This window comes from Gopherus evgoodei, chromosome 4 (genome assembly GCF_007399415.2).
Source record: "Gopherus evgoodei ecotype Sinaloan lineage chromosome 4, rGopEvg1_v1.p, whole genome shotgun sequence".
Lineage (NCBI taxonomy): Eukaryota > Metazoa > Chordata > Testudines > Testudinidae > Gopherus > Gopherus evgoodei.
The window spans coordinates 84904865-84917227 of NC_044325.1; the positions used below are offsets into that span (position 1 = coordinate 84904865).

A 12363-nucleotide genomic window follows, 5' to 3' on the forward strand; every position below is an offset into this window, starting at 1 on the left:
TTGGATCTTAAAGAACAAATTGGTGCAGTGAATTACATACAACAAAATACGGTAGCTCTAATGGTGACAGACTCCAGGACTTGAATGGGGCACTAGTGGCTTATGCTGTCATCAGATCCCCTCAATGGAATTATTTAACTGGAAATTCCCATTGTTTCCATATGATATATGCAGTAAACTATCATAATAGGGATTCCAAATAAAAGGCTACTCAAACTGAATTACAATTCAGTATCCATCTACTTATGATATGCACTTTGTAATGATACATTCATTCCTTCCATTCAAAGAAGGGATTTATTGAGCAAATGTTCAGTATGCAAAATCTGACCTTTGCCACTAGGTCTGATGAAGAAGTTGGTACCACTGTGTGATAGAAAGATCATCAAGATATTCAGTCTGCAAACATACTTCAATTTTCAGCTACCCATCAGATAACATACTATGGAACAATTGCAAAAGCACTATTGCAATTTGCAATAGTCAAACAAGGACACACCAATTAGATTTTGATACAGGGCAACATTTAAATTTAATGGAACTCATTACTATTGTAATAATGTATTGGGTTAGTATCACTTTCACAATTTATTGCACATTTAAAGTTTGTAATGATAAAAATATCTGGGGTGTTGAAGAAATTACAATACGCCTACTGACACATTTATTAAATTTATTTGTCTCCTTTGTGGGACACTACATTAAGTAGCGAACTTAAAATGCTGAAGTGCATATCCACACACACTTTAAATGTGTTTTTAATTAATCTAATGCTAAGTGCATTTTCAAATCCAGCTTTAAACACTAATAGGCTATTTAATATTTTATTTTATTTGAATTTTTCCATTTACATCCATTATGTAATTTGGTTTTTGTGCACTAGAATTTTTCCACACACTGTTATTTTCATCTGGAAAAGATCATAATAAAGTAGAAGGTCAAGAATGGCTGAGTTTGTGACATGAACCAAACTAAAGCAACTTATATAGGGTTATGTGTCACCAACCAAAGTAACTTATCTAGTGTCAAGTAGAACCCCCAGCAAAATCCTTGTCAAAAATCTCAGAGCTCTCACAGTTCACATCACCCAACTGTAACAGAAAATTTTAGCTGGAACCCTCTTTACATATTAAATAGCTAAAATATATTGCTTGAACCCATAGCTGGCTTGATTCTCTTGATGACTGAGATTTATAGGGCCATCTTGCTCAGTTATGCTGCTTGCTTTCCTCACTTGAAAGCATTGTCTCATTCCCTTTTTCATTCCACGTTTCTCACTCAAATTTCCCAAGGTTTTTCTAAACTTCTCTCTCTAACTAAACAGTAACATATATGTTTAAATTTGGTGCAGTTGCCATTAAGCAGTGAAAGAACTATAATGCATTAATTCTATTTTAATATTTCTTTGAAGTATTTCAGTACTTTTACAGTATAAAACTTGAGAGCTACAAATGGTCACAAAGATGGATCTGAACAGTCTTTCAAGTTAATTCAAATAAATTAAATATTTTAATTGTCCCCCTCATGCTTAGTATTCATTATTTCTCTGGGGCAGTGGGGGAGGAGAGGGGAACAGTTTGTAACCTTGTTCCATATTTTGCCAAAGCAGGAGCCAATCCTTGATCAGTTTAACATAAGACAAGTCGTATTGGATTCTCTAGGTTTGCTTTCAAGGTCTCCAGAAACAGTGAAGCCAGTTTATCATCCACCATCCGACTGTCGCTTGACAGTGTCACTGTCATAAGCTGATGCTGCAGAAGTTTCTCGTTCCCTTCTTCATCTTCCACAATCTTGAGTTCGGGTCGAGCTCGTCCCACAGCGAGGATGCAGGCTTGAGGAGGGTTTATGACGGCAATGAAGCCACTGATGCCAAACATGCCCAGATTGGAAATGCTAAAGGAAGGGGGAAAAGTTTATGTACATATTTTCCGTGTTATAGGAAGATATCATTGCATTGTCACACAACCGAGATACACCCAGCTGTGGAAAAGTCACTACGAAGGGAATTTGCAGTGGCAACCTCATCTTCCTCCAGTCAGATTAGCACTGCCCAAAAAATGAGCAGTATGGGCTGAACAGGAGGGCGTAGTTCCACGCATCTTTGAAAAGGCCCATTCAGCACATCACAACTGCAGCCTCTAACAATGGAAGTCTGATTTCAATGTACGGTGACCCTCACCCTGAAATGAACCCAATGGGATAGCAGCAGTCAAATCTCTGCCTGCTGTCTCCTATAAATGAATCCTATCTGCTGGGTAAGGTGTTGCCTGATGCAGGGAAGTGCATAAAAGATATGATGCAAAACTATATCTAGTATTTGAATTCAGCTCTTGTACCATAGCTAAGTTCTAATGATTCACAAAATACCGACGGTCTAATGTTTCACAAAAGTATGATAAAGAAAAGAGAGCAAAGATGAAAGAGGCAGCTTTAAATCTCTTTGATCCTGGGCCAGGTGTGTCCCAGGGTGGCCTCCAGATGTAACTAAGGGGTGCTTCAATTTACAAAGGCTATACTGATAATGCCAATGTACCAGTACAGCAGCTGGGTATCACTGGGGCACAGGTAAACCCTTTAAACAGGTAAAACCCTACTCTGTTTCTCAAGGGCATGCCCCTATGTCACTCACTGGAGGTGGCATACAAGCCATTACGGTGACTCTATACCACCCCAGGATGGAGTTACCCCTTTATGACTAGCTACAGGAAGGAACTAGCCCAATGCCTCCATTTATTTTTCAATTTATCATCCTTCTTTTGAAACCAGTGAGGTGGTAGTTTTTTCTTCTCCCCTCACTAAAGCCATTTCTGTTAATGAGGACATCCATCCCGGCACTGCTGGATTCCCATTAGCTTTTCTGCCGAAATGCTTATGATCATCTAGGAGATATTTTCTTTTGACAACTGCTTCAGCCTGAAAACACCATGCAAAATAAATAGTTCTGTGTTCAAGGCTGGTGCAGTCCAATTACACTACCCATATTAACAAATCTCTCTCGGTAAAAGAGCTTTATTACTAGTGCGTCCCAGGACATTTTTATAGTCACCAATTATCCATTGTAAATGCAAAGATTTGTGTTAATACCATGCACAGGTAAAAAAAAAAACAACACACTTAATCACTTAAAAAAGTCATGAAGTTCAGGTTTCCACAGCAACGTTAGCCACTCTCTGTTTAACAGTGCTATGTTTCTCATAAATGTAATATATTAAGATACACATTAAATCACAAAAAACTGAATCAGCATATGGTCAAAGAAGCCAATATAAAATTTGTTAGAAACTTAACTTCTGTATTGCCTTGCATTTAAATATTAACATTTTATTTAGCACAAACCTTTTCATTTCTTCTTGTAAATTAAAAAAAAAAAGGGGGGGGGAGGACTGCTAACTACATGTAAATTGTCCCATTTAAGTTTTGAAGTTTACATCTCAAATATCAGAGTGGACTAAGGAAGGTTATTTCCCAGCTATAGAGCAGCTTTTGTTTGGCTGGAGACCTTTTCCTGCAAGGCTGGGTTAAATGAGGCGACAGTACATTGGTTTACACTGCAGTAGTCATGCCTTTGCAATAGAAAGATATTTTTATTTTTTTACCTTATAAAGTAAATATTTGACTCTGTGTTTTCCTAACTACTAAATATAATAAACAATCTCCTGCAGATGGACATACATGCAAAATAAAAGCCAAAACCCTTTTTCTCCCTATTTTCAACTCTCAGCAGACTTGGCTGTATCAAGATGAATCTGTCTGAAAATTCTTCTCTTGATACAGGAATCTCAGGCCTAGATTATCCTTGCTAATTTGCAGGTGTAAATTGCTGCATCTCTTTTCAAAATCACTTAATTTGCTTTCACAGATACATTGGCTGATTTTATAAGATGACGTGTTAATGCACATCTGAATACCTGAGAGCCAGTCGTAGTTCTAAGCTCATATTGTATCTATTAAATTGGTTAAAAAAAAAAATACCTAAAAGATCCTCCTTGGTATTCTTCAGGTAACAGTTTTCCATCTCTTGCTTTCTTTGCGAGAGCCTAAGAAAGTGAAGATAGAAAATAAAATCCCAGACCAAGTTATTTCATCACATTGTATCTGAGTAAGACAGCACACACTGAGTATGGCACAGAATTAGTAAAACTCCCTATATGCTTTTTGGTCTACACAAATATTTGAGGCAGATAGTTTTGCCATTTAAATATGACATTGAAAATGATTAGATGCTGCAGTTATGTGAGAGGTGAGACATTTTGGATGAGGTGCCTGGGGAAGAAGACTAGGCCTGGTAGCCAGAGAGACTGGATGATGAGCTGGAAGGGAGTAACTGGCACTGGCTGACATTTAAAAGAAAGACTGAGACTCTGACAGAGAGCCTGGATGTGGAGACTAGGACTGGACAGACAAAGAGAATGAGACTTGGATAAGACTCCTGAGGAGACACTGGGACTAGATAGGCAAGGAGAGTAGAACTGGGCTGAGGACCCAGGGATGTGGATAAGACAGGACTGGAACAGGGGCAGGTTGGAGAGGATAGAGTAGAAGGGATCAAGTATAGGCAAAACAGCCAGAAGAGTCTGTACCCCCACTAGAGCACGCCCTTCTCCAGAGCCTGGAATGGAACCCACGATTCCGGCGTCTCACCAATCTTCTGCTATAAGCAAATATCTGGGAAACCCACTGGCAAAGTGTGCCATCCTCCTGTAGGGCTAGTCCACACACAGGATGATAACCTACTACTTCTATCAGTTACTCTGTTAGTTCAGTAGCAAAGGTCTGTGTGAGAGACCAAAACCTGCTGACGAACCACGTGTGTCAATATGATGCCAGATGATTAAATCTGTTGGGGGGGGGGGAAGGTTCTAGTTTGCTTTCTTAAAAACTTAGGGAAGTACACACAAAAAATACACTAAAAGAATATTAACATTGCAATGTCAAGCACTCAAAAGTTAGAAAATGCCTTAATTTAGCCCCCTTCTGCATACACATTACTATACAGTTTTTAATTACATGATCACATACTATGTTTTCCCCACAGGAGCCCTATTTCATTTAGTATACTGGATGGACAGTGCTCACTTAAATGAGCAGCTATTCAATATTTTGTTTTCTCCTCATTATTTAGTGTGTTGCTCATAGCCTTATTTGCTGCACACTATCCATACCCTGCTCCAAAGGCAGAATTATTAGTTTTCAAATGGGCTTGTCTATGGTGTTCATCACAATAGTATCTGAGCGCTTTGCAAACATTAACCTATCCTCACAACACCCCTGGGAGATGAGGAGGGGGATATTACCTGCTTTTTATAGATGGGGAGCTGAATCATAGAGCGATTAAGTCAGAAAAATGTTGGCTCTGTGGCTCAGCAGGTGCTAACTTAACTCATATGTTTTGTGATTGCTGCCATATCCATATATTTTGGGCAGAACTTAATTGCAGAATTAATTATTTCCTATCAAAACAGTGTTGCAAACTAAACAAGTAATTTTAAACCTAATGGATGTTCACTGGAAGCTGAATAAGTCTGAAAATCTTTGGCTTAGCAGAGTACTAATAATTATTAAAAGACTAGCACTACAAAAAGTGAAAAGCCAAACAGCAACCAGCAACTGAATACTGGAGCATAAACATTGTAAGCTTGGTCACCGTGGAAAGAATTGACTATGGTAAAAGAAATACCCAGGAAAAAAAACTTTCAGAGATGTAGGATGCTGTCCTGGAAGTATCTGAATGATCCTATTTAGTGCATGCTCCCAACACCTCCTCTCTACCAACTTCCTTCCCTCCCCATCTCTATAATCCTCCTCTAAGTATTGCTTTTATTCTTTATCTTAATTGTTTTAATTAGTTGTATTTTTATATACATTAATTTGCTTTGTTGCCTTCAGGAAGGAAAAATGTATACAGACTGCAGTGTCTTCATCCATATTCTCAAAATCCTAGAGCTGGTCTGAGCCCATCTCCCTCTGATTTTAATTTTGGAAACAGTTGCTTTTTTCTGAAAAATCAGAGAGAGATGGGCTCAGACCTGCACTAAGATATCAAGAATATGAGTGAAAGGAATGCAGTCTGTATACTTTTTCCAGGCTGTAGGCAACAAACAAATGATAGGTTTCCCACGGTTTCATAAGATATGAAGGAACATTTAGGCTTAGTTAAACTGATGAAAAAAACCAAAACATTCAAACTATATTGCTCCCTTTAGAAAAGTCTTCTGATAACAATATATGTGGGATTTATTTGTTAGAAAAAGGTCCAGACATTTACTTTAACTGCAAAAGTCACGGGGAAATAAGCTGAAAGGCTTTTCTTGTTAAACATAAAATGTAAATAAAGTCACTTGAAGAACATCCTAGGTAAGGCAGGATGATTTAATGTTTAGGGCAGAGGCATGGGTTCTCTTCATCTCTGCTGAGAGGCCTTGGGCAAGGCACTTCACCTCCCTTTCCTTAAGTGATCCATAACACCTTCAAATCGCTCCTCAGGACACCAGGTTTCTATAAAGTCCTCAGAAAACAAACCCTTCAATAAGTGATAATGATACAAAGCTTTTGGTGTCGGAGTGGAGTTTTGTGAAGGATTAGCTTCTGGGTTTTAACTCAATTATCTCCATTTTGTGAAAAGGTGTCCAAGGTAACAGACTTTGTAATAAACTAAAAAGGACAGACTGAAGGGTGTCCGTTACAGCTATTCCTCTCTTCCATTTTGTTTCCCCAGACTCCATTTTGTTTTCTGTTCTCCTGTGGCCGCCCTTCCCTGGCTGTTAAGTTGTTTACCAGGGCCACTGCCCTTCTCAAAGGGAGGGCCCCTTAAGTTGTTTAACAAGTGCCATTGCCCTTCTCAAAGGGATGGCCACTTGTGCTGCATGCTAAGTGGGACCACTGCCCTTTTCAAAGGGTTAGTCCTGTTATCACCTCGTTGAACCTGGGCTTGGTGTAGGGTAAGCAATGTCCAGAGCTGCAAGGCCTATTGTGGTTTAAGATCCTGGGCATGAGTCATAGTCTCATGTGCTCTTGAGTCACCTATTGCACAGGACTATGTCCAGGCATGTCTCTGGGCTTACCTTCAGTTTTTCCCCTGTGCCCCCTCCCCTGTGACAGAGGGAGCCTATCAGGATTACTGGTGGGAAACTGCCCAAGTTTGCCTTTAAAACCAGACATTTTTGAAACACACCTCAGAAAGGTTCCTGCATTGCTGCCTGGTCTGATCAGCCAGGGGTTCTGGGGGGTCCTTTCTCCGCTCTTGTTTTATTTTTGAGCGTACCCCCGTTTTTGAAAAACCCCCCCACAAAGAACGAATTGCTACCTGAGAGATCTCCTAATTATTGAGACTGTACCGAACCCTCCTTGCCTCTTCTGATGTTGCTGCTGCTTCTGCCTTTGCTGCTGCCTTGGGGACTGGTAAGAATCCCTCTGTAAAACTTTCTATACTTTTATTTTATTATTTTAGCTGCTGGCTCTGTTTCCCCAGCACACAGACTCAAGCTAAACCTTGGTCTGTGTCTTAAAACCTCTCTTAAACTACAGGGCTCTTTGCCACTGCTAAGCTCTGCTCCTGTGGGCTTTGCCTTGGGGCTCTTTGCTTTCAGCTGTATCCACCGCTGTAGCCACCATCCCTTGGCTTCCTTGGGAGCTGGGTCCTGGATACATACCACTCTGCCCTCTGTAACCTCCCCATAGCATAAGGTGCACCATAGGTCTTGGTTTTTTTTAATTTAAAAAGTCATAGTTTGTTAAGATTGTAGAGCTTGTAAGTTTCTGTGATATTTGTTGTGTTGCCTAATTGTTGGTTAAGATAAGTTTAGAAAATCATTGCCTGGTTGTATTCTGTAGCTGCTTGTCATTTTATATAAGTTTGATTAAGTTAGGAGATAGATAAGGTTTTTACTATTTGAATTTGTCTTCCCACTGCCCCAACCCCCCCCCCCGAGCTCCCCAGTCACTCATTGCAGTCTCTCTGCTGTTTAAACTTGCAGCCTGTCTGCTCTCTGTGTCTCCCTGAGTTTAAATCTCCCTCTGTAGCGCCCCTATCTTTGGTTTCTGCTCCACCACGTGCTCCTCTTCCCCCATCCCCTAACCTCATTCCTCTACCACTGCCTTTCTCTCTCTTTCTCTCTCTCTTTTAATCCCTTCCCCCACGTGTTCACCCCGCTCCTACTGCTGCCAAACCTCAATTGTATTACTGAAGTCTAGCATAAAACCCCATTGGTTACTCTTTTTCTCTCTCACACACCTCACATTTTATATTTACACCACTGTGACACATTTTTACCTAGAGTTGTTGGTTATTTAACACATTTTACCCATAACTGTTAGTTGGTTATATGCTGCTGTGACACACCCTTTACCTAGAAATTGTTAGCTACCTGTTACATTTATACTTCAGTGTTAGTTGGTTACCAACTGTATTGTACCCCACTGTATTGTACCCCACTATTGAAACCCCCTATACTATACTAAAAGAACTCCCTCCCCAATTGCCTACCTTAACAAACCCCATACCCCTCACTATTAAATTTTCCCTGTTTTTGCATTTTCTTAATAAAGTTTATTTTGCACCCCACCTGTGTGGTAATTGCTCCCCAAGATCCAATATACCTGCAGGCAGGGACAAAGGGAAATAAGGAATAGCTGATATTCCTTATTTTATACAAATGTGTATAAATTAATAATGGTGTAAATTTTTATTATATCTTTTTCCCTAAACCTTTATATGTCAGATCACCACTCTCTGAGTGCAAGAATTGAATCTTTGTGTCTCTGTTGACAATGCCTAGCATCAGGGCCAGCTCCACAGTTTTTGCCACCCCAAGTAATGAGAAGAAAAAAAAGCTGCAATTGCAATCAGCGGCAGCTCCACCACGCCGCTTTCTTCTTCGGCGGCAATTTGGCAGCAGGTCCTTCCCTCTGAGAGGGACCAAGGGACCCGCCACTGAATTGCCACCTAAGGGTCTGACATGCCGCCCCTTCCCCTTGGCTGCCCCAAGCGCTTGCTTCCTGAGCTGATCCTGCCTAACATATTGTGGATGTTCCTGGCATATAGATAATGAAGAGTAATAATGTTCCTTTGTGCTGAAATGGGAATGTTAACACCCATTTTTATAAAGGTCTTAGCTATTTATGGGGAAAACTGCTATATAAAGTCTTGTTATGAAAGGAAATATAAGGTGATTTTGTTTCCCCTCTTGCAAACTAAAATTCTATAGTGCATGTAATAAAATCTGAATTCTGCATATAATCCCACCAATGACATACAAAAATCAAGTTCAGTGAAGTTTTTCAATTCATTAAGCAATACCATACTTTTCTGTATTACTTATATTTGCATGTTCAGTATAGTATGGAGGCTGCAACTGGTACACGGCACATTCGTATGAGACAGCCTATATATATTTATTTTTGAAGGCAGTGTAGTTATGATTATTCAAGTGCTCTCCCTCCTCACCAAGTGATTTTTGTATGTGAACAATACTCTATAGACAGCCTTGGAGAAGTAAAGTTCACTATGCACAGAATAGGTACAGTGGCGTTCAAATTTTTTCATGCTCTGCTGCCACTGTACCATAACTCTGACCGTGACATTGTTGAATTAGCCACCCTCTTAGAAGTAAGAGGGTGACTTAGTCTCTATGACCATCCAATCTTCAGTCTTTCTAGTGGGAGGTCAAGAAAGACAATATAAGGAGATATAGGGGAGATTAGTGCCAGATAGGGTGATTTTTTTTTGGTGACGGAGTCACCTGCCCACTAGAAAATGAATCCAACTCATTAATTGTTGTTTGCAGCATTGTTGTAGCCATGTTAATCCCAGGATATTAGATAGACAAGGTGAGTGAGGTAACCTTTTATTGGTCCAACTTCTGTGGGTAAAAGAGAGAAGCTTTCAAGCTACACAGAACTCTTCTTCTTTTCCTAGACCCAAAGAAGAGCTCTGAGTAGCTCAAAAGTTTGTCTCTTTCACCAACAGAAGTTGGACCAAAACAAGATGTTACTTCACCCACCATGTTTCTCTGAGAATCATCAACTCATTTCACATATGCTACCAAACAGTCTTGTTTAGTCACGAGTGACTTCAGCTAGATTTCAACCAGTGACCTAAAGGATAAACACATATTTTGTCATTAGTCCTTTGCACCAGCCAGTCTTCTTAGATTATTAAGTATTTCTGTGGTTTTTTTGGAAAGTACTTCTGAGACAGAATTTCTCTCTGAGAAGTGATAACAGTTAAGCCATTAAATTGCTCACAAAATGAAATTTAGAAATAAACTACCATAAGATACTAAAGAGGAAAATACTATTTATAAAAAAAGTTTACAAGAACACTCAGTAAGGTATTGCATGTTGCATTACACATGAATGAGAGGCAGGAAAGTCTTTTGTGAATGCTACCCAAAATCCATAAACCTGGGAATCCTAGATGCCCCATCATATCAGGCATTGGCACCTTGACAACAGGATTATCTGGCTATGTAGACTCTCTCCTCAGGCCCTACACTACCAGCACTCCCAGCTATCTTTGAGACACCACTAACTTCCTGATAAAACAACAATCCTTTGGTGATCTTCCAGAAAACACCATCCTAGCCACTATGGATGTAGACGCTCTCTACACGAACATTCCACACAAATATGGACTACAAGCCATCAGGAATAGCAGCCCTGATACCATCACGGCAAACCTGGTCGCTGAACTTTGACTTTGTCCTCACCCACAACTATTTCAGATTTGGGGACAATTTATACCTTCAAGTCAGTGGGACCACTATGGGTACTCGCATGGCCCCATAGTATGCCAACATTTTTATGGCTGACTTAGAACAACGTTTCCTCAGCTCTCATCCCCTTATGCTCCTACTCTACTTGTGATACACTGATGACATCTTCATCATCTGGACCCATGGGAAGGAGGCCCTTGAGGAATTCCATCAAGATTTCAACAATTTCCACCCCATCATAAATCTCAGCCTGGATCAGTCCACACAAGAGGTCCACTTCCTAGACATTACAGTGCTAATAAGTGATGGTGATAAAAACACCATCCTATACCGAAAACCTACTGGCCACTATACTTACCTACATGCCTCCAGCTTTCATCCAGACCACATCACATGATATCTACAGCCAAGCTCTAAGATACAACCGCATTTGCTCCAATCTCTCAGACAGAGACAAACACCTACGGGATCTCTATCAAGCATTCGACAATACCCACCTAGGGAAATGAAGAAATACATTGATGGAGCCAGACGGCTACCCAGAATTCACCTACCCACAGGACAGGTCCAACAAGGAAAGTAACAGAACACCACTGGCCATCATGTACAGCCTCCAGCAAAAGTCTCTCCAGCACATCATAAAGGATCTACAACCTATCCTGGAGGAAGATCCCTCACTCTCACAGACCTTGGGAGGCAGGCCAGTCGTCACTTACAGACAGCCCCCCAACCTGAAGCAAATACTCACAGCAACTACACACCACACAACAAAAACACCAACCCTGGAACCAAACCCTGGTGCCAACTCTGTCCACATATCTATTCAAGGGACACATCAGCAACACCATCGGAGGCTCGTTCATCTGCACATCTACCAATGTGATATATGCCATCATGTGCCAGCAATACCCATCTGCCATGTACATTGGCCAAACCGGACAGTCTCTACACAAAAGAATAAATGGACACAAATCTGACATCAGGAATCATAACATTCAAAAACCAGTAGGAGAACACTTCAATCTCCCTGGTCACTCAATAACAGACCTAGAAATGGCAATTCTTCAACAAAAAAACTTCAGTGTGAAACTGCAGAACTGGAATTAATTTGCAGACTGGACACCATCAGATTAGGCCTGAATAAAGACTGGAAATGGTTGGGTCATTACAAAACCTAAACCTAATTTCCCAAATACTAATTTTCCCCTACTGTTACTCACACCTTCTTGTCAACTGTCTGAAATGGGCCATCCTCATAATACTTCAAAAGTTATTTTTCCTCCCTTGGTATCCTGCTGTCAATTGAATTGTCTCCTTAGACTAACCTCACACTTTGTAAGGCAATTCACATCTTTTCATGTATTTATACCTGCTCCTGAATTTTCCACTCCATGCATCTGATGAAGTGAGTTCTAGCCCACGAGAGCTTATGCCCAAATACATTTGTTAGTCTCTAAGGTGCCACAAGGACTCCTTGTTGTTTTTGCTGATACAGACTGACACGGCAACCCCTCTGAAATTTGTGAATGGTTGTGATTAGCATGTAGTGCATTATATTAACAAAGACTAACTACAAAACATCTTTTAATGGGTTATGCCCATCTTTAAGGGACTTCACAGATATGAGGGAAAAGATTCTAAAGCTAAACAG

At 40.3% G+C, this 12363-nt stretch overlaps 1 protein-coding gene across 2 annotated transcripts in view; it reads right to left on the reverse strand.

Moving 5' to 3' along the window:
* Nucleotides 1–659: 659 nt before the first annotated feature.
* PDHX (pyruvate dehydrogenase complex component X) overlaps nt 660–12363 on the reverse strand; it is a 103712-nt gene continuing 92008 nt past the window's right edge. For both annotated transcript variants that reach the window (XM_030560056.1, XM_030560055.1), the window contains 2 exons: nt 3973–4037; nt 660–1893 (listed from right to left, as the gene is read on the reverse strand). In XM_030560056.1, coding sequence (XP_030415916.1) covers nt 1629–1893; nt 3973–4037 — 330 coding nt within the window. In that variant the 3' untranslated portion in view covers nt 660–1628. The remainder of the gene's footprint in view (nt 1894–3972; nt 4038–12363) is intronic.